At 42.9% G+C, this 23,820-nt stretch overlaps 1 protein-coding gene across 5 annotated transcripts in view; it reads right to left on the bottom strand.

The window, feature by feature from the left end:
• st6gal2a (ST6 beta-galactosamide alpha-2,6-sialyltranferase 2a) overlaps positions 1–23,820 on the bottom strand; it is a 59,630-nt gene that overhangs the window by 23,468 nt on the left and 12,342 nt on the right. For 2 of the 5 annotated variants that reach the window (XM_044017251.1, XM_044017279.1), the window contains exons 2-3: positions 9,248–9,305; positions 7,844–8,954 (exon numbers count right to left, since the gene is read on the bottom strand). In XM_044017251.1, the coding sequence (XP_043873186.1) occupies positions 7,844–8,864 (1,021 nt within the window). In that variant the 5' untranslated portion in view covers positions 8,865–8,954; positions 9,248–9,305. Of the gene's footprint in view, positions 1–7,843; positions 8,955–9,247; positions 9,306–23,360; positions 23,645–23,820 lie in introns of those variants that run through there. The other 3 variants (XM_044017266.1, XM_044017261.1, XM_044017272.1) reach the window with 3 other exon arrangements.

Genomic DNA, 23,820 nt, shown 5'->3' with positions numbered 1-23,820 from the left:
CAGTTCCACATGGAGCTGCTGCACTCGGAGCTGCACCCTGTGATTTAAACGTCTCAGAAAAGAGCTCCTGATTGTTGAAGTGATTTCGCCGTGGCCTCCTCGGGCGCAGTTTTCCTCCTGCGTCACGCGGCCTTTGATCGTGTTTGATTGTGTTTGATTGTGTAGCGTCCTGTTGGGGAGGACGAGCAAGCGAGAGGACGACAGTGTCCACAAACGCAGGGAGACAAAATCAATGCAACTTTGATTTCCTGTTGCAGCCCAGACTGAGAATTAAAGTAACAAAGTGAGGATTCTCGATAATTAAATCGGCTTTTGGTGCATTTGTCTTGTCGGCTACGTCTCCTTAAGTGTCCTCTTTAAGGAAAGTATTTTTTTAAAGAAGTGGACACTTGAGCTGAGATTCTCTTTGACATAAAGACCAAAGAGAGGAGACGATCAGGAGCAATAATTTCTCTTTTTCTCAACAACATTTTGTCTTTGGTATCGACTTCAGAGCCGCGCGAGTGTGAGACACTGAGGAAAATCAATGGAATAATAATAACAACAATAATACTACAGGAGATCGAGTCTGTTAAACATGTGAATATGGAGGAAAAATGGAGGAAAATGTGGGAAAAAACAGCTTGAGTGACCTTAAAATTCTAAACACAATACTCTGCCATGAATGAATGACCTTTATTGTCATTATGCACACGCACAATGACATTTTGTGCAGCTTTCTCTCAATAAAGACGAGAATAACCAGATATAATGTACATGTAATAATAAATCAGGAAACTAGAAATATAAATAAAAAAATAAGAATAAGAATAAGAGAAAATGTACGCAGGAACTTCAGAGTAAGAGTGGTTGTTTTGATGTGGAACGACGTTCACTTCACAATAAAAGCATATTAATGATGCAAAATAAAGCGATCATAATATCGGACACTCTAAAAAAATCTAAAATTAGGAATGTAATTTGATGTTCAATGTTGGCCACCTGGGTTGTTGTAAAGCAGGGGTGTCAAACATACGGCCCGGGGGCCAGAACCGGCCCGCCAGAGGGTCCAATCTGGCCCACAGGATGAATTTGTTAAAATTTCACACTAATCTAAACGTAATGTCAAATGCTCCAGATACCCGTGACTAAATGTTTGTGCTGTGTAAATAATAAATTTAGGCATTATTGTTGAAATTGCACTTATATTTCTCATATTTCTTTTTGTAAAACTATCCTTCATTAAATGTAAAACAAAGGAGAAAAAACAAAGGAGTTCTTGTTGTTCATAGGTTATTATTGTATTAATTAGCTATTTTTACTGGTCCGGCCCCCTTGAGATCAAATTGTGCTGTATGTGGCCCCTGAACAAAAATGAGTTTGACACCCCTGTTGTAAAGGATGGGGGGTCAAACGTACGGCCTGCTGACCAGAACTGGCCCACCGGAGTGTCCAATCTGGCCCGCAGGATGAATTTGAAATACTATATTTTTCAGTTTCAGAAACCTTTGACTGAATGTTTGGTGCCTTTGTTAAAGATAAACTTAGGCACAATATTGTTGAAATTGCACTTATTTTTCTCAATAAATGTCAAACAAAGGGAACGTTTTGGAGTCCTTGCGTTTGAATTTGCAACGATTGTCTCGTAAGTGACAACTAAAAATAAACCACGGCGGCTGAATGATGTGAATATTTATCAGCAGCTTAAGTTTCAACACTGACTGTCTTTAATGGAGAGTCTTAAATTTAGCTGATGATGATAACTCATAAAGTGTGTTCGTGTGTGTGTGTGTGTGTGTGTGTTCACGGAGCTAATATCTGCCTCCTCCTGGATGTAACAATAACTTTTGTCATTTGTCGTCGTCATAAATAAAGACACAAGCACCAGTGTGACAGTCAGACACACACACACACACATGTCCAAGTGTCTCCACAGACACACATTCTGTCTGAGCTTCATTCTAACACAGAAAACTACAGAATTTGACTTTAACTCAAGGCTGAAACTCTGATTTCTTCACAAAAAAACAAGTGCAATTTCAACAATATTATGTAATACTTGGCGTAAATGTACGTCTGAAAGTCATTTGGTGTAAAAGTGTGTTAAATTGGAAGTGGGAGGGGCTTCAATCTTTGATAATACATCATAGATAGATTGGTCAGTCATCCAATGAGTGTTTTTTTCCAATAATTAAATGTAAAAGCTTCTTAAATGTGAATATTTTCTTGGTGTCTTTGCTCCATTTGACAAATAAATCCTTAAAACTTAACATAGACATTTGAGAGCATCATCATCATTTCCTGGTTTTTGGTAAACACCGATCAACATTTTTCAACGTTTTCTGACATTTTATGGCCCAAACGATGACTCAATTCATCAAGAAACCAGTTGACAGTTAGTTGCAGCTCTAAAATGATCCGTCATCTGTTATTTATCGTCGATTAATCCATCAAACAAACTTTTACTCTTTAATGTGTTTTCTTTGCTCCATATCATTAAAAAAAACCAGCTTTTTTATCATTTTCAATCATTTCCAGGTTTCGGGAGACGCACGTCAACATTTCCTGACACTTAATGAACCACACGACTCATCAGTTACAGATTATGAGACTATAATCACCATCACACAGATGTTACAAAGTTCAACTCTGCAAATCTAATCAGATGAAGAGGATTTGTCTTAATCTCAGTCACAGCTCCTGACAGTGGCCTGAAAGAGAGAATATCTATTTACCTGGTTTTTAAGTTTCCTTCTTTTACATGTGTGTGTGTTTTTGAATGAATTAATGCATTAGTTTGTTTGTCTCTCGCTCTCTCACGAGAAAGAGTTTTGAAAAGACAACAAAGGAGGAGAAAAAAAGAGTCTAAAAAGCAACAGCATAAAAAATGCTTGTTGATTTGTTGCACCCCCCCCCCCGCCAGCGACCGCGTTAAGTGTCTCAAATCAAACACACCTGCTGTGTTCCATGTCTAACAAGCTCCAGCGGCGGACGGTGATTCGTTTAGCTGGAACTTTTGTGTTCAGTGAAAATGTGTAAACACCTTTTCTGCTGCTGCTGCTGCTTTGAAGGTCTTTAAAAGAAACGTAGAGCAAATAAAGTAGGTTGAATTTGGCATTTTTGTACGAAAAATAGTGAAAAACGTTGAATAAAAAGATGTATGACGAATAAAAATGAGTGATGCTGGATTATGGGAAATATAATAATGACGATTATTTCAAACTGTTAATCATTGATTTGAACTTGAAACAAACGGAATTTAAAGAAAAAATGGTTTTAAACATGGCATTTTTTACCTTAAAATAACTTGAATTATTGAGTGTTGAGAGTATTTGAGAGCGGAACAGGAAGTCAAACACCATTACAACATTAAAAGGCATTATTTTCAAAATAAAAGCCCCCATTTTGTAACTCTTTTCCTAACATACAGTAGAAGTTGCTCAATGATTGCGTTTCTGTTGAAAACCAGGGTTTAGTTTTTACAATAGGGATGAAAATATCCCATATTTATCATCATTATTGGTCCAATACTGGTTAAATTTACTGGACTAGAGAAAAATATTAAATCTAAAATTCCTATACATCACATCCTTCACTGTAAAATGTCTTCAAATGTCATTTCAAAGAGTTTGAAATGACTGCACTGATGTATTTTTAACAGCTTTGTAGTTTAAAAGAATGAATAAAAGTGACATTAAGCCATCCCTAAATTACGACGGCAAATGGAACGCAACACACGGCGACGTAAATATGGGAATCGGTCAAGTACGGGACAGAAATCCAGAAATCATTGTCAGTCTTAGGTCGTGTTCGGGTCACGATAGTTGAGTAAAATAGGGTGAATTTGAATTGTTTTACATGGCTTGAGTGAAAATAAGGTGAAAACACTTAATAAACAGGTGTATATCAAATAAAAATAAGTAATAATTAAAAATTGCTAAATGATTGTGTTTCTGTCAAAAATTAGGGTTTACTATTTACGATAGGGATTAAATTATCCTACACGTAGTATCAGTACTGGTCAGATACTGAAACATGAAAAATATCTTATATAATCTTATATATCACATACTTCACTATGCACATGTCATGTTGTAGGCAGCTTATTTCTTCTTCATGGGAGCAGAATATTTGTTACCCAGTTGGAGATTTCTGTCTTTTTAACAGCTTGAAAATGTCTTATTAAGATCTTTGTAGTTTCTAAAGGTGTGAAATAACTTTATGGGACAGATATCGGTGGATGACTGAGGTTGTGCTCTCGGCATATTGTGGACGCAACGCGCGGCGGCCTGAAAATCGCTGGATGATGATGTAAATATTCAATAGTCCCACGGCCTCGGTCGGGTACGGACAGAAAACTCGCGGTTGAAATACGACTGCAAACCTCAAGATTTTAAAAGCTTTAAATCAGCCACATTCATCACACAGATTCTCCAGCTCCTAAAACACGGTTTGTAATTTTCACACAAATACTTTTCTACTCTCACTTAAAAGCAAAAGGTCAAGCGCTGTTGCAGGTATGACTCACGGCCGCACTGTTTCCTCTTTCTCTGTACAAGTCGCTTTACATTTAACACATAACGCGTTCTCCCTCCTCCTCCTCCTCCTCCCGCTTCACGCCGAACGCTCGTTCGCTCTGAATTCACAAACAAGCGAATTGCAGAGAAACTATAAGTGATGTGTAAGAGGTGGAAAGACCTGCCGTCTTCCACCGAGCCATCTGTCACCGAGTTCACACTCTCCCCACGAACCAGAGAGCTGCCAGAGCCCCATAAAGCAAGCGCACACACACTCTAATGCACATACATATAGCCCACTTGGCACACACTCGACCCTGCTTACAATGTGTTTGACAAGTTAATCAGCAAAATGTCACGGAAAAGAAAAAGAAAGAAATGTGAAAGCAATGGGACGCAAATCAGCGTCGGCGCAGGAAAGCGTAAATCAATCGCGCGTGCGTTTTCGGTGTCGACGTGACGTTTTTTGGAAATCAATCGCGTTTAAGCGCCTTCGTGAAGGAAAGGAAATGTCTTTCTCGTTCTCTTTCTCACGCTGGCACTCGCATAAATGAAGCCATTACGGCGCTAACAGGGTTTAAACACTCGGCGTGCAATAGTTGGGCTTTAAGCAGAGCAGGTAGAGACTGACGAGCTAAATCCAGCTGTGTGTAATCACCGCTGTAAAAACCATACACACCACAATTGCATATTTCCCTCTTTTTTTCTTCCCCCCACGACAAACGCTGCTGATTACAGGCAGTTAATTGAATTACTTCCTCTCGACTGCGACTGTATTGTAGGAATATATTCATCCCCGTGGCTTTAACACCACCGATGTTAAACGTTGTAACTGCACCTGAAGGAGTTTTTTCAAGTCATAGCTTGATTCTGACGAGTTATACTTACTTTCCTCTTTCATCGCCACTCCGCATCTGAACCTCTGTCCATGCACTGTCTAAGTTTGCCGAGCAGGTAAGAATTGATATTTGATATACTGATTATCAGACACTCAAAGTGTCTGAAGTTCAAGAGCAGCGCGGAAACGAGGTCAATTAAAAGAAGAAGGAAATAAAAAAGGACAGAAATCACGCAAAAGATACACAGAGACGCTTTAAACCTCGACCCGAGCGTCAATGGAGCGGAGAAGACGAGAGTTTGTCCTCGGGCGAGGCTGAACATGGCCGTCTGCGTCTTAAGGTAGAAAATAAAGTGATGTGAAAACCGCAATGAATGACTTGGTGATTGAACCAAAGATTTGATGGGAACTGGGTCAATAGTTCTGCACAATCCTGCTTCAACGAATCCACCTAAGAAACACGCAACTAACCCTAACCAGGCCAATCAGACTAAAAAAAACAGCAAACCAAGAACCAGATACCAAAAGACTAACTAAACTAAACCAAACCCTAAAACAAAAAACAACTAATTAACAAGCAAGCAACTTAACCAAACAATCAGGCAATTAACCAACCAAAAACAAGCAAACAAGCAAAACAAGTAATTAACAGGCAACTAATTAAACAAGCAGCCAACAGACTAACTTCAAACCACCAATCAAACTAAAACAAGTAGTTAACAAGCAAGCAACTTAACCAAACAATCAGGCAATTAACCAACCAAAAACAAGCAAACAAGCAAAACAAGTAATTAACAGGCAACTAATTAAACAAGCAGCCAACAGACTAACTAAATCAAACCACCAATCAAACTAAAAGTAATTAACAAGCAACCAACCAACCAACCAGGTGAATCAAACCAAAACAAACAAAACTGGCAGTCAACAAGCAACCAACTAAACTAAAACAAAAATGAGTAATTAACAACAGACTAACTAAGCCAGACAACCAACTAACTAACCAACCAAAACAAACAAAACAAGGCAATCAGAGATGGCAGACTTCACCCCATTCACGCAACAAGCCTCTGTCGCCCTCTGTTGGTCATATTGGCAAGTGCGGAAACACAGACAGACAGACAGACAGACAGACAGACTCCCGCTCCGTGGAGTGAAGTAATGACAAGCAACAAGCAGCCATCCGACTAATTAACCAACAACAAACAAACAAGCAACCGATCAAACTGACCAACTGACTGACTAAACTACACAACCACAAACAAGTCATTAACAACCAACTAGATAAAACCAAAGGACAAACTAAATCAAACAACTGACCAACCACAAACAAGCAACCAACCAACTGATCGAACGAGTCAACCGACCAATGAAACATACAGGCATCAGAAAGAGTGACCAAACAAACAAGAAAGTAGACTTTCTTGAATAAACACACACACACACACACACACACACTCTGCACCATGACCACGGTGTCATGGATCTCAGTGATCTGCTGATCCAGGTGCAGATTCGACTGTTAAGCGTCTTTATGACGTTAAGCTGCTTCTAATGAAAACCGCAGCGCAGGGAAACGTGAGGCCATGTGACCACGCGTTTGAAGTGCTTTTCATTTGAAACAGGAAGGAGCGGGAGGAGCGCCGTGTTCGCCGTTCACCGTGACCAGCAACTAAACCAAGTATGGGGAGTAGAAAGAAGAAGCGTTGGTCTGTGAGAATTATCTTTCTCTAATAAAACCAAATTAATGACACTATAAAAAATTCCTCTGTTGGTCATTTATCTTTTAAAAGGTCATATTTATGTATTTGTTTGAATAAAAACGACTCATTATCTAAGTGTTTTTGTGTGGAGTACATTAAATCTTTCAGTTCAACAGCTATAGTGCCATAAAATGCATCACTTTATAAATCTTCGAATCCCGACGTGTTCACAGTATCATGAGTAGAATCCACGAGCAAGTTGATTTTGGAGTTTTAACTTATATAAAGTTCTAAATGGTCCAATTTGTTCTAGGAAAAGTTTCCCAGGTCACTTTTTCCCCCTAAAGTTTCTTTATCGTTCCCGTTTCATGAGTCCCATTTGAAGGCACCGCACATCCCGGCTGCTCACGGCTGATATCTCAGAAATAAAATTTGCTAAATCATGCTCCCGAAAGGCAGAAAAAAACACTGTTTTTCCTCCTTTGAAGCACATGCAGAAAACTGTTCCACGGCCGATAATATTGTGAGTGAAGAACACAACCTCAGAGGGAAGTGTACGAACTGTAGAAGACCTTTCAATTTTTAATGAGGTCCGAGGTCTGTGTGCAACCTTTCAGCTTTTATCTAGTCTGCCGTCTCCCGTCCTGTCTGTCATCCCGTATCTTCTCATCTGTTGACTCGAGGGCTCTGTGTTTAACTTCTATGTGACGCCGTCAAGAGTCATTCTCTAACTTTTAAAAACTTCACTCGGACCCAATATTCAGTAGTTTTTAATTCCAAAACTTGTGTTTCGGAATATCTGTACTCACCGATTTCTTTTCCCAGTCCTGAGCGCAGGATGGCTCCGGCTGAGGTGACCACGGCACACGTCCTGAACCTGCTCTGCTCCCGCCGCTCGTAGCGCCGCTCCAGCGGGGACGAGGGCACGAGGCGAGCCCAGCCGAGCGAGGAGAAGGGCTGCTCCGAGCCGTCCACCGTCCTCAGCTGGGCCTGCGCCTTCATCTGACACAGCAGCTCCTTGGCACTCTGGGCGGCCTTGCGACGCCCCTGGTAGGACACGTGGTGCTTGTTGGCGCTCAGGTAGTCCTTCATGGAGCGCTGCAGCCGAGGACTCAGCATGTTGGCGGACACGTCGCCCCGCCACAGCCGATGCACCACAGAGGCCGACTTTGAGAAGTAATATTCCTCCAGATCAGAGGAGTCGCTGCCGGTCCTCCTGTTTGCTGCCGCCCTCATTCTGTGTCCCAGGTCTTCGTCTTCATTTTCCTTCTCTCCTTCTTCTTCTTCCTCCTCCTCACCACCGGCACCGCCGCGGTGGTGTGCGGAGCTGACGTGGTTCGGATCCTCTGCGGTCTGAGATGTTCTCTCGCGACTCTGGACCGCGGGATCTGGGTGAGAGTCCACATTCTCTGTGCCAAAGGAGGACCAGGCAGCCAGGCTCTGGGGGTCCAGGTAATCCTGGCGACTGGCTTCCTGGCTACCGTAGGTGACATATGGGGCACTGTTGGGGCTGCGGCTCACCTCCAGGCTGGACTCTGGGGTCATGGGGCTGGCGGAGGGCTCCAGCTCTGGCTCGTCCCCGGCGTTGGTTGTCGTCGCCGCCAAAGCCGATTCAGGTCGGGAGCCGATGAGGGCGAGTTGTTGATGGGATGCCTGTATGGAGGCCAGGCGACGAGTGTCGGGGTGCTGGGAGAGTAAAGAGCCAGCAGAGGTCAGGGGCTCGTCCACGCGAGCATCCAGGAAGTAAGAGAGGAGGCCGAGGAAGAGGAGAACCCAGGCCAGCATCCCGGCCAGCACCAGCCTCCGCCACTGCCTCATACTGGACTTCATTAGCTCTCACTCGCACACACGCCTGATCGACTGGCCCACCAGCAGCAAAGCCTCGCAGCCACGACTTTGCCCTGAAGTCAGCTGGAGGGCCTGCGAGAGAAGAAAGCTGTGAATGAAATTGAACTAGAAGAATATTTATGTCTACTGACACACGGCGGTACGTTTTCCTTTACCTCGTTAACCAGTTTCGGCACGCGTCTTCCACCTTCATCAGAACTGTCACCTGATGCGATCGCACCTCCGTAACAACGGCACGTCGCCGCCTAACATCAGGAGACAGTTGTGAGGAAGCGGAAACTGCTTAACGAGGTAAAAGAAAACTTAAAAAAAACTTAAAAACTAAACTATTAGAAGAACACAGGGAGGGGTTTAAAGTCACTCACCTCAACTGACGCTCCTATTCCTTCATGTCCATGTGTGTGCGAGGATATAAAAAGGACCCTGAGAAGAGAGGAGGGAACACGGATTAACGGAGTCAAGAATGCAGATGGACATGAAAACACACAGTCCTCCTGTGGACACGCGCCGCAGGAGGACACATCTGCACGGGCAGAACTTGTTCAGCGGTCCACTCGCAACAGAAGAGGAGGGATTATGAAACCAGGAACAGGAGTTTTTGAAACATGTCAAATAAAATTGTTTTCTAGACTCTAGACGTCCATGAGACTAATTTTAAAAAAAAGGGTTAGTACTTTATGATGTGGCTGTTAAACCAACATATGGGTATTTATGTGTCAGCCATTACACCACATCCTATGAGGATGTGTTTAATATTAACATGAATGGGTTTTACCTTTCTGTCATAAAAGATGTTTATGCAGCAGCAGCAGGAATTACAGCTTTTAACAGACACATAAATGAGCACTGACATCTCATTTTACAAGGTGTTAAAACACTATTCAGTGTTTACATAAAGCCTGGGAAATGAACATTAAAAAGAAAACAAATAAATAAAACTTCACTGAGTGAAAAATGGCAGAAAAATGAATGAATCATTGCATCAATGAGGAAGTGAACCGTTCACTTGCGGCGATCCGTTTAAAAAGTAATGTACGTTCTAATGCAATTCATGTTTAGATTCACATCCGTCACTTCATCCGTTCCAAATTAATTATGCAGCACGACAATGACCCCAAAACATACAGCCAGGCTGATAATAAACCATGTGACGAGAGGAGGACGAGGAGTCCTGCAGCAGATGGCGCGTGTCCCCCCACAGAGACACAGTGGAGTCTGTCAGGAAGACACCGAAGACACCAAGTTTCAAACTAAATCCACGGGAAAAATATTATTAAGAGTTCTCCAGGCCAAATGTCCTACTTATATTTCTGTTTGCATCGTTTGTATGCGGTTAATTAATTAATAATAGAGGTAGAATATTATGTTTGGCATTGTTTGTCAAGGTGTCCCTTTGGTAAAAGATTTGCTTTTAATTCCCCTGAATAAAAATAGAAGCATTCACTGTGCTGCCAATTTCTCTCTTTAAAAAAAATAAAAATTGGATTACAATCAATCATCTTATTAAAAGCTAGGGTCTGTAATCTGTTTAATTTGATGAAAACAGTCATGTCCCAATAGCCATGTCCTGGTCGTCTTTCTCGGACTATTCTCATACAGAACTTGACGTCTTGTTGGGGGAAACATAGCCACAAACCAGCTAAGAAAAAAACCTGGTGGATTCAATTCAATTTTATTTGCCTAGCGCTGAATCACAACATACATTATGTCAAGGCTCTGTACACAGACGACATTATAGAGAAGCAGAGAAACCCAACACTTCACACAATGAGCAAGCGCTAGGCATCAGTGGAGAGAAAAAAACAGGAAGAAAATCTCTCCCAGAACCAGACTCAAAGATGTGCGGCCATCTGCCTAGACAGGTTGGGGTGAAAGGACAAATGGGATCCAGGGCTTTACCATTCCAAACTGTACCAGGTTGGAAACACAGTTTAAGTTGGCCATAACAACCAGGACTCCAGCACAAACCATCACACCCAGTACTTTTCACACAATGGGTCAACAGGAGAGGGTAGAATGAATAAAATGTAGCCTCCCATCCGGCTTTTCCAGATTTACTACATCCAGGACTCGATCTCATGTCACCCCTTGCCCCGACCACTGAAGCCCCACTCCTTCCTCTGTTTTCACATCAGGGGTCCTGGTTCTTGGTGAGTTAGAGGACTATAGGGTGACCTGAAATGGCAAACTAGTCCTTCAAATGACGGGTATTGAATTCAATGCCTCGACTCCAGGATAGTGATCTAACAACAGCTGACAACGATCGCCAGCAAGGACGCGTCGGCTGACTTAACGACGTGTCACATTCTTGAAGGAATTGCCCCTCACAGACGGGGTAGATTCTAACCACCACACAAGGGGCAAAGGAGTGAGATGAAGGCCGGGGTAAAAATGAGAAATACGTTTACAAGTGCTCCGCCGAGACGCGCTGAATCACAGACACTACATCAAGCACCAGGACTCCTCAAGGCAAAATCTCCACTACATCTTTTTTTTTATTTCAGAAATCTGGCGTCGGGTTCACCGACGGCTTACAGAGTGAAATACACAGCAATCAAGGTGACTAAATGAGGCATTAAATGGGCTCACATTAGAGGGCTACGATCCTCCCATCCACATGTAATTATAGGTTTTAGACTCTCAGAGTGAAAGTGTTTCCTTCGAGACGGGAGGCAGAGCGAGTTCAGAGGCAGAGGAACGCTCATGAGTACAGAGCCGCTCCGAGTCTTAATTACAGCTTCCTGTTTCTAAAGATGTCCGGTCTTGCAGAGTGCAGCAGATCCCACCCCCTTTCACCTTTACTCAACTTCCAGTCTGCTCTCTGGGGCTTTGCAGGAGGCCAAAGGTCATGTACTGACCCTTGTCAGGCAGGAGAAAAACAGCAGGGGGCAACTGGGCCAGAGGGAGAAGAGACAGTATGGGAGGAAGAAAACACTGGACGGAAACGCACATCTGTACAAACACGGAGCTGATGATGAGTTTCTGGCAACTTGCAGCATGTTCTGGCCTCAAGGCTTCGACTGAGGTGGGATGGGTGTCAGACAGAAACCCCCCCGGTGGGGCGGTTTGCAGCATGTCTGCCGCACTGAGGTCAGAAACGCTGCCGTGCAGAAAAATATGCCATTTAACACCTGGGACACACACACGCACACCTGCACGCGCACCCACGCACACACACACACACACACCATTGCCCAGTGGCAATAGTATCGTCAGGCAAATGTCATCTATATGCACCTCTGCTACACAGGAGCCCGCTGTGGATGTGCATGTGTGTGTGTGTGTAGGTGTGCCCTCAAGGCATGTTGAGCAGAGATTTGTGAGTCTGTGCGTGTGTGTGTGTGTGTGTGTGTGTGTTAGTGTGCCTCACCTGGCAGCAATAAGGATGTGTGCTTCAGTAAGTGCAGCGAAACAACATAAATGTGTGGCACAGATGGAGCGGCGGGGGTGGAGGACAGCGCCAGTCTTGTGAGGGTTTCACAAAGAAATGGTACAGCAAGAAAAAGAAAAAAGGGAAACAGTGAAACGTCGCGTCTGCCAGACAGCAAAGGACGACTAAATGACTTAGTGGGAGTGAGAGGGAGACGGCGGCAAACAAAGAAACGCGCGGCACACTCCAAAGCACAACATCTCTTACGAAGTAAAACCTAAATCTGAAGCGAATATATGATAAAAAAGATAATTAAAAAAACCAAACAAAACAAACAAGTAACGTCTGTGACTTTTATTACAACTCCGAGAGCAGCACATTCTCATTATAAAGCAGCTGTGGCAGGGGAATGTTTGGGCTTTTTAATTTATCACCAATCAATCAACTAATTAATTTGAGTTCTGGTGACGATAAAATGAAAACACTCGCAGGGTTTGGCTGATGTTTGCAGCCTGATGCCGATGATTGTTGTGTTCGTGAGTGGCAAGTGTGAGAAAGCCATCATATTATTCATCAATAACCTACTGTTTGTTTTTGATTCAAATCATTTTTCAATGCGATTAACTCAGAACTTTGACGGGACTCAATTAACCGGACGCTTTCAAATGTTCATAGAATCATAGCATTATACATGTGGCTGCATATTCACTTCAATTTTATTTGTTTATTCATCTCAAGGCACCGAACATAGTCAAGCATAAGAAGAACCCAACTAGAGCACAAAAAAAAAAGAGAATAAATCTGTAAAAAGTCTGTTTCTCCGACTCAAAGATGTGCGGCCGTCTGCCTAGACAGGTTGCGGTGAAAGGAAAGAATGGGGCACAGAGTACAGCTATATATTCAGTACTTATGGTGCATGTGCATGTGAGTATATACTAAAAGTGACAAAAGGTAGCAGGAGAAACTTTGCACAAGGGAACAGATGCAGTACGATCAGTATCAGTATCAGATCTTTACTGCCCGGAAGTAGTTTAAATCCCGGTATGTGACATGGGAAATGGAAAGAAGTCAAACAGCTTAGTTTGTAGTGAGAGAGTCGTAGAATTTCCTTTAACAGTAAACGTTACATACAAATGCACTGTTGTTGTTTTTAACAACGCTATTTCCATTGTCACAATTATCATTTCAGGGACGGACAAATGAAAAAGAAAGAAATCCGCGTTTCCTTCATATGTGGAGTCAGATGACATAAAGTAATATATACAGGTACATAACACCAACAGTTATCGGCAAGCCTTATTCAAAGGTCTGATACAATAAGTGTCTGTCTGTCTGTCACAGCCCGGGATGCAAACCCTGGTCTCTGGTTTCAGAGTCTCAGGTCTCGCGTGTGCACTGGACATTTTCAGTCCCTAAATCCATCCCTAAAAAACAAGTGCAGGCGATAAAGAGACACTAAAACAAAAGGGACAGATGATATTATATATAGTGAAGTATATGAGTATGAGCAATGTTTTAATCTTGACTGAATGAAAGGGGAGGAGAAAATATGTAAAAAGACAAGAAGAAGAAGTGTTTTCTTTCCAGACTGTTAATAACATCTATTTATCTTTTATTGAATCAGGTTTGTCCTACCCCGATCAAGAATCTAATCTCTTTTATAAAAGAGGAGATGTGGATATATAGAATATATAAATGCCTGTGTTTGCAACTGTTTTGATCTACATACAGATTATTTTTAAAAGATATCACCTCTTGTATAAAGCGGGAGCCTCACATTCAAAGTGCTCTCTGCTAATATTTGCCTTTTTAAGAACCAAAAATCTTTTTTAACACTTAAAAAAACCCTCTCAGGAGTCAAATTCTCCAAGGCTGAAACATCTCAGGTTGCATCTGAGAGAACAAAGCCACTGTTCAGCTACTAGTTCTTCTTTTTTAATAGGTGTTAATGGGAAATTGATTAAAAAGAAAATAGAAGGAAGAATATGGCTCCCAAGGATGTGTATTTATTATCAGACTCTCGCCCCTCGCTGCTTAATAATTCAATGTTTTACCCCCTATTTATTTAATCTTAACCATAGTTCAGGCAATTACATCGTCGTCTGATTCTGGGTTTTTTTGTCAGCGAGCTTAGATCACGTCACGACAATATCCCACCTTCTTGACGAACACGGCACAAAATCTCTTTAGGGCAGAAACCTCCGCAACAAAACCAGGGAAGAGAGGAAATAAAGCCAGTGTATTTATAGATTTTTCTTTAAAGTAACTAGATTTTTTTTTTTTTTTGGAGTCCCGGCTGCCTCGCAGCTCCCTGTTGTAATATTTCTCATTTTGTCTATAGTACAGGCGCTGCCTGAGGCAACGACACTGAACTCTATAGCCACTCTATATTTCAATGCCAGGTAAGTGCTTGTGCAGTCTTAAAGGGGGGATACACGCTCTCAGCATCCCATTAAAAAAAAAAAAGTGTTCGGTCCATGTAACAACACCCCGCTGAGGAGGAGCCGAGCTGGTGGAAAAATATGTCAAATAAGCAAAGTGAGGCTCGCTCTGCAGGAAATAAGGATTCGGGCTCTGGTGACGTGTCGTAAAGCAGCTCACAGGAGCGAGCTCCACAAATGCACCCAGATTTATCCACATGTGTGTGTCAATATTTTTAAAGATGATTTAATCACTCAAAAAATATTGAATTTATTGTTTGACATAGTTGAACACAGTTCTTTGCGCTCCCTCATTTGTTCTTTGCGCTCCCTCACTTGTTCTTTACGCTCCCTCACTTGTTCTCTCTCGTTGTTCTCTTCTCCCTCACTTGTTCTTTTCCCTCACTTGTTCTTTACCCTCACTTGTTCCTTGCGCTCCCTCACTTGTTCACTTGTTCTTTTTGCTCCCTGACTTGTTCCTTACGCTCCCTCACTTGTTCTTTCCTAACTTGTTCTTTTCCTCACTTGTTTTTCACTTCCCTCACTTGTTCTTTACACTCACTTGTTCCTTTGTTCTTTTGCTCCCTGACTTGTTCCACGCTCCCTCACTTGTTCTTTGCTCCCTAACTTGTTCTTACGCTTCCTCACTTGTTTTGCACTCCCTCACTTGTTCTGCTCCCTCACTTGTTGCTCCCTCACTTGTTCCCTCCTCACTTGTTCGCCTCACTTGTTCTCTTGTTCTCCTCACTCCCTCACTTGTTCTTCTCCCCTCACTTGTTCCCTCACTTGTTCTTTTGCCCTCCCTTGTTCCTTCCCTCACTTGTTCTTTGCCTCCTCACTTGTTCTTTGCACTCCCTCACTTGTTCCTTGCTCTCTCACTTGTTCTCTCACTTGTTCACTTGCTTGCTTGCTTGCTCCCTCACTTGTTCACTTGTTCTTTTGCTCCTTCACTTGTTCCTTGCACTCCTCACCTGTTCCTCACTTGTTCTTGCGCTCCCTCACTTGTTCCTTGCACTCCCTCACTTGTTCTTTACACTCCCTCAGCCCCTCACTTGCTCTCTCACTTGTGTTCCTTGCGCTCACCCTCACTTGTTCTTTTTGCTCCTTCACTTGTTCTTGCACTCCCTCACCTGTTCTTGGGCTCACTTGCTCTACCACTTTGTTCTTTTCCCTCACTTGTTCCCTCACTTGTTCACTTGTTCTTTGCGCTTCCTCACTCACTCTTCCTGGGTGTTAGTGTGTGTTTATAGGTCACATATTCAGGCTTTAAAAAAGCTCGTCTTCTTATGTGTCGTTGAGTCAAATTTATGATTCATTTTAAATCGCTTTTTTAGTAGCGATATGAAATAGCGATAATTGTGCAGAAGTCACAAAATTTTGAGTGCTTTTTTGCTCAGGTGTTGATATAGTTGGTGAAAATATTTCTTTTGCCTAGGTTGTGCTCAGAAACAGGATGTAAGACTTTATATTGTGCATTCTTATACCCTCTGTATATACACTGTACATTTAAACACGGTAATGGGGAAAAAAGCGGCTGAAATGCTCTGTGTTCTAAGAGTTAAAGCAGAGTAGAGCCTGTTTATTTCTATAAAGATTTAAAGGAATCCATGTTGTTGTTCTTCTTTGACAGGAATCTGCAAAAAACAGACTATATTTATGCTGATAAAAAGATTTAAAGACAGCGAGTATATTATACATGACACACAGTTGTGCTAATGTCTCCACGATAAAAGACTAAATAAAAGTAGGTTTGCATGCTTTACAGTGAGAGAATAATGACTATATTCATGTGTGACTTAAATAATATTCACCTTCGTTGAACTGTCATTGATCAATAAATAACTTGGCACAGATGTTTATCAGGGCCGTGCATACTGGGGGGGGAAAATGATTGAATGTAGTGTTAAAAGATTATTTCATAAAATGTATATGAAGACAATGTGACAGTGTTCATTTTTCATTCGTTTTTTTGCATTTCTCTCGCCGTCTGTTTTTCTGACGCTCTCTGATTGTCGTGTTGATTTATTCCATCTTGTATTGTTTGTGTCCGATCCCCTTGAAAAGGAAAACGCTTCATCGTGAGAGGTTTTTCTTAATAAATCCATTTCTGAACAGCAGTGAGTGCCTGGGATTTCACAATTGGTGCATTAGGTATCAAGGTGTGATGTATAGTTCATTATATTTAGATTGTCTGATATCATTCAATTTCCTTTCCGGCCAAATTCCACATCGGATGAGAAGAGATTCCAATTTTAACAGTTTGAAAATAAACGTGCTTGTCACAGGGACACTTTGTACCTGTACCACTAAAGAGATCATACACTTATCTGGAGACGTGTCGCCGCGGTGTTAACACATGAAGCAGGAATTCCAATATTTCCACTGTCGCGTATCACACCGACAGAAATGATTTTATCAACACCCTCGTGTTCACACACAGCGGCTCCTCCACTTAGAGAAGTTATAATTGTGCGCCCGGCGTCTGCAGGAGACTTTTTTTTATTTATGAAAACGTTTGCGACGCAAGGAAAAGTCCTCATTAATGCCGCAGACGTACTCACAGTACACAGGTATCGATTCCGAGGCCATTTTTGTGTCGCTGCCATAATTTGAGCCTCGCGCACAGACAATACCGGGCATAATATTTCACAGTACAACAGCAAACTGCTGTGCTTTCAGATCAGACAAGACACAGAGCAAAGAGACAGTAATGGGGACATTAACTGAGGCGAGAAATCGGAGCTAAAAGACGAGGCATATGCGCGCAGTCTCTTCTTTCCTCGCAATCCCCCCGCTGCAGGTCCAGTCTGCTGTAGCCTCTAGAGGCACTGGGCTTATTACAGTGTGGCACATCAGACTTCATCCTGGGTAATTATGCCGCCAGTGTCCGAGTTTCCCGAACGCTCCGCCGCACTTCATCACATCTCGAGACTCCAAAGTGCGGCCGTTAAGGAGTGAACAGAGCGACAGAGGAAACACTGTTTCTTATCCCGTGTTCTCTGTTCAACGTGTGCTGAATGTCACACGTGTAACACAGAGGTGATTATAGGCCAATACAGTTACAGTTACAGTAACTCGCCACACGATGCGATACTCCATACTAGGGCTGAACGATTTTTGAATAGATATCTAATTGCGATTATTTTGACAGGAATTGCGATATCATTCGCGATATCACAGGGAATTGTCATTTATACATCATTATTCTGAAAAAAACATTTAAAACCATTACCGTGTGACAATAAATCATCTAAAATTATATTTTGACACACATTTTGGTGTTAACAGATATTGCGCCTCCTGCAATTTGAACAATCGCAGTACATCGTAATGCCCTACTCGATACCAATAATATCCCGATACAGCGATTCTGTGATAATCAATATATTGCAAGACCATTTTATTCACAACATGGAGAACAAAGGCCAAAGGTCACAAAGTCTATGTATGTATTGAACGTGGACGGAGCATCTCCTAACGTAGCTTTCTCCATCATTATCCCACAGTAAGCTCCCGCAAAAGGGCCACTCCACCAGCCATGTGGCCCTCTGTAATTATCCAAAAGGCAAATTTTGCATCTGCAGTCTCTGGCCGGATGTTAACGACACCCTGAAATGCCCAACACAAGCGTAACACAAGCAAAACCACGAATAACGCAGACATGGCAACAAAATCTAAACAAATAGATTCACGACAACGTTAAAATGCCCGATGAGCTACAGTAGAACCGTGACACAGTGGGCGACAGACGAGCACACTCGGTTACTAGGAGACAGAGTGCGTTTATAGACGGCTGGAGGAGTCCGTTTTCAGTGTTGGCAGGTTTGGGTGCCAAGAAATCAATGTTATGATTAGGAATTCAATCAAAATTCCCCAAAACAATAGTGAGATTGAACAAGTTGCCTTCACACACAAGGGTATTCAAATGCAAGTGTATTCAAACACATACTGTATGTAAATTGAAATTAAAATATTTGGCTTCAAAATAAAAGTATACATGATATTCACCCTTACATTAGCCTTTCAGGATCAGCAAAGAGGTCAAATAAGAGGTCAAATACGTGGTTTATCCATAATCCAGCAGAGGGCGCTAGTACAATGGGAGGGGTGGGGGTGTTCGATATTATCCGTAATAAATTAATTTGAACGTCGTTTTTAGGAAAAAAAAGGTGACAGCCCTAATCAGAGGCGACAAAAACAGTTTATGTCACATTACTCTCACCCAATGACCTTGCACCGCTAAATTATAGTGGTGAAATTCTTCCCCCCTTAAAACCGTCTCGGCCGTCGTCCATCACACGCCTCGACTCAGGTAAATCCTCAACCCCTGAGAAATATACGGAATAACAACAAAAATAATAACAATAATAATAATAATAATAATGTGGCTGTAGGAATATATTGTACTCATCAATCAGAGACGTTTTTACGCCTTGAATTTCATCTAATTAAAGACGGAATGATGTAAATGCACTTGAAAACAAGCCGTGGAGGTGGGAGAAACTGTGTGTGTGTGTGTGTGTGTGTGTGTGTGTGTGTGTGTGTGTGTGTGCTGCACCGGAGCTTCCCAGGAGCACAGTGACCTCCATAATTCAACAACTCAATGATCAGTGTGGCAGGGCTCCAGAAAAACTGGTGTGGGGATCGGGGGGGAAACTATATATCCTGCCCTAACCCTGCTGCCGCTCTGACATGATGACATAATGAAGGAGTTCCTATTCTCTTCACTTTCACTTACCGCGCTCAGTCACCTTCTTTTCTTTAACCCCCCACACACACACACACACACACACACACACACACACATCTGCCTGATTATGTGACCTACATTCAGCTGCGGTGCCGTGTGTGTGCGTGCAGATATAAGTCACCGCTCCACTGACTGTGTCGGCGTCGACGAGCGTTTGTTCCGAACTCAGTCATTTTCGTCGTTGCGCCGCCCCCCCCCTCAGAAAAACTGAATTAATATTGCATCCACTACAGCATCTGTGTGTGTGTGTGTGTGTGTACTACCATTTGCCTGCCAGTCTTTGTGTGGAGATGTGACTTCACTACCAGCAGTAAATCAGCCGCCTCCTCACCACTGGCAGCAAACATGTGGAGCTGAGTACACACTGCAGGCAGTGCAGCTCGTTCCAGCCATCTGACCGCCTGTCAATCACAGTCACATGACGAGATGCACGCGCGGTTCAGAGAGCGGTTTGGAATTGTATTTTTTTTTTTGTAGCCCAAGAAAAGGGAAAACACGGGCTTCAATTTCACTGTGTGAAAGGAGCCCCGGCAGCAGCAGCAGCAGCAGCAGCAGCAGCAGCAGCAGCAGCAGCAGCAGCAGCAGCAGCAGGCATTCCTGCTCCTTCGCCTGCACTCGTCGACATGTAGAGACTTGAATGTGATGCTGTTGCTATCAGCACGTTGCCAGAAATGATTAAAATAACACACACACACGCACAAAAAAAAGAATACAAGAACTCGTGTTCAAAATAGTCAACGGGAGGATTGAGGAGAGACGCGCGGCAGCAGCACACCTGCGGCAAATCGTCTCAAAAGAAAACAACAAGCCGACACAGCTGTCGGGGAATTCATCTGCAATAATGGGCTTTATTATTTAACTCAAAACAGGACGAGGTAATATTTCAGTAACAATAATGATCACAGTATGGTTTTATTCCAAAGCAAAATAAGACGTTCGTATGTATTCTTATAATGTGGACGAAAGGGAAGTCTGGAGGCCGCCCCTGCTACAGCTGCTGACCTCGCGACCCCATCTTAGATAAACGGTGGACATTTTCCAGTCACTCAGGTGAAATGTTATCCTGCTGATGGACAATCACCGTAATCAACATGGTCCCATCCCTTTCTCTCAAGTCCCTTCTCAGCTACAGCAGATATGGACGACAGTGGTGGAGGAAGTCCTCGCGTTCGGACGGAGATTTTGAATCTACCATCGCAAAAGAAAAAGGGACTAAAAGACGCTCGCCGGCTACTTCAGAGCAAAAATGAATACAAGTCAAGGGACGCCGTGCTCAAACGGTGGGTTCCAGTCAAACTTTGTTACCTCCTCCTTCATCTGTCCATCACACTCCTTATCTCCTCCTGCTCCCCTCTCCTCCCGTCTCTCCTCTAGTTTAAAATTCAATGCGATGACGGCGTCGTAAACACGTCTCCTTTACCGTTTCATAGATGGATTATTTAAAAACACACTAAATATTCCACTGAATAATCATCAACACACATGAATCATCGTTTGATATTTATTACTGGCGGCAGTGTTCTGATAACATCCGGCATATAACCTCTTCTCTTCCTTTGATTCCCTTCTTCTCTCTTCCTCACCATCTGGCGATCTCTCTCTCTCTCTCTCTTTATTGTATGTATTGTCATTGTTGTTCTTCACATTTATTTATAAAGGGTTTATGACGTGTAAAGGTTTGACCTGAAATAAATGTGTTCATAGAAAAACAGCAGTGGGATTCACTGAACTAGATCAGTTAGATACTGAAAGAGCAAACACACACACACACACACACACACACAGGCTATAATTTTTCCATGGTTATTAATAAAATATTCAGGCCTGCAGTTTTAGATGCTCAGGCCTCATGGCACCAACTGGTGCGACAATAGCTCGATGCAAAACAATAAAAAATGCCTAAATATGTTGGCATTAGAGGCTGAAACTAGCCTATTTTCCATAGCTGATTAATCTATCGACTGTTTTGCCATTTTATCGACAATAAATCATTCCTATGTTCCGAAAATATGTGTTTTTAATGATTCCTTTGTTATATGGAGCAAAGAAAGCAGGAAATATTCATATTTAAGGGGCTGAAAAACCTGGAAAGCCTGTTTCAATCATCAACACTGAGTTTTGAATATCAAAAAAGTTGGCTCTTTATTTAGTAACTGATTAATCAGTTAATTGTGCAGCTCTGGTTCACATAAATGCTGCAATAGCGTCAGATACAGGTGTACTTCATCACTGAGAGGAGAGCAAAGAACAGCGCTGAAGGCTTTTCTCATCAGCGCCTCATAGACAGATGGTTCGTCCAATCACCTGCCAAGTTTGTTTGTTTTTTTTTAAAAAAAGAGTCCCAGCCTCTCTCTTTTTTTTCAAACAGTTTCTAACAGAGCCTTCCCAGATGGTTCTTTGCCACAAACCATCTGGTGTTTTTTTTTTGTTCAAATAGTTGCTGGTTTTTTTCTTTGTCTTCAGCAAAAACACGTCGCGAAAGATCATCGCGCAAAAAGTCTCCTCTTCTGTCATTAAACACACAATCGCCATCTGAAATACTCGCAATCCGCGATGGTTCATTCATCCACTAGAGGGCAGCACATGGCCAAGAGACTGATGTCAACAAACAATTCTGATGGCACCGACGGAGAAGGAGAAGGTTGTGCTAACGAAATTCTTAAAAACAAAGACTTATGGCTACACTGCCCCCTGGAGTTTAAGGTGGTACTGCACCACTTTGTTTGCTTGAATCCGGACATTATCTGAAAAAACGTCACCTAACGTAGAGGAAGGGCATCCATCACAGGGACACATAGAGACAAACAACCATTCACCTGTGGTCACTGTAGAGCACAGGTGTCAAACTCAAGGCCCGTGGGCCACATCTAGCCCGCCATGCAATTGTATTCGGCCCACGAGAAATAAAATGTTATGTCTTTCTTGCTTTTTTCCGCTGATATAATGATAAGTACCCTTAAATGTGAAAAAAACACAGAGCCGGAACCAGAGGGGGGGTTCTATGGTTGTATTTGTCTCCCTATCTTTTAGCCTTATACATCTATGTGCTGCGGAGGAAATCATTTGTTTGGAAGTTTTTGTTACTTGACCTCATCTGGCCCTCGACTTGGACAGCGTTTTTGATGTCGGCCCCCTCTGTTACTGACTTTGACACCCCTGCTTTAGAGTGTCCAATCTGCCTAATCCCTAAGTCTGCATGTTTTTTACACCGTGGGAGGAAACCAGAGAGAAAACTGAGAGAACATGCCAATTCCACGTTATTCCATGCTATTTTGCTATCGAAGATAACGGTTTGATCGCCGAGCCCTTTTTGAGAAAGACAAAACAAGCAAGAAAACTTTGATCCTGATTGCCTCAAGGTGGTCTCGGGATCAGCCTCATGAGGGAGGGAGGTTTTCTACGTGGCTGTTAATACCAGGTTCAGCAAGGTCAGCCCAGCAGAAAGTCCTAACTCCATTAAAAGAGCTGAGGCAGATTAAGTCTGTCCTGTCCCCGACGGTCCTCCTTCACAAACACAGATTCTATCAGCGGGAAGAAGAAAAAAAACGACCACATCCAAATTCAGGTCTCTCACACACATCCGTCACAATCCATATGCGATAAAAGACTCACACCTGATGTCCCCTGGAAATGTCCTCCACACGCACACACACAAACACAACACTGCTTCAGACATACCATAAAGCTTCACGGACACCTGGACGCGCACACACACACACACACAGGCAAGGTCGCTGCACTGCTAATTAGCCCCTCTCTTTCTATTAGAACACCGTGTGAAGTGTTCGTTCTCCTTGTAATTACCAAAGATGAGAACACGTTTCATTTATAGCCTGCGCTGCTAACACGGCACTTGACAGAGAACAAGCGTCTAAAGGACGAGAGAAAGTCATCGTCAGACATACGTTAAGATTTGACAACAAACGCCGGCCGAGTACCTGAAGCGCAAAAGTTACCTCTAGACCGTCTGACGGAAACACGGGACCTGGAGGAGTGGATTCATCCTGACCTTCTGAGCTCATTGCCTTCTGATAAATCACAGAGGGCAGCAGTTCCTGATGACAGGCCTTCACGGTGCAGGGAGCCCTCTCAAAGACGAGCCTGCCAAAAAGCAAGGTCCCGTGAAGGAAATGAGACTCTACACCTCACATTATAGCCCATAAATACAGCTGGGAGCGCTGACGCCCCACGGTCCGTGGGTGTTTGATGTGTGAAACAAGACAAAGTCCACCTCCAGCTCATTTTACAATCCGCTCTTAAAGCAAGAGCCCGAGTGGCCATAAAAAAGGCTTGTACCGTCAAAGTGTGCGACTCAACAGAAATGCAGTTTTCATGATTATCATCGATTGGTAAATGGGGGAGAGAAGTGTAATTCTCATCCTTCTCCTTCTCAAAAGC

The sequence above is a fragment of the Solea senegalensis genome, linkage group LG2 (genome assembly GCF_019176455.1).
Source record: "Solea senegalensis isolate Sse05_10M linkage group LG2, IFAPA_SoseM_1, whole genome shotgun sequence".
Lineage (NCBI taxonomy): Eukaryota > Metazoa > Chordata > Actinopteri > Pleuronectiformes > Soleidae > Solea > Solea senegalensis.
This window is presented reverse-complemented; position numbering and strand designations above follow the sequence as displayed.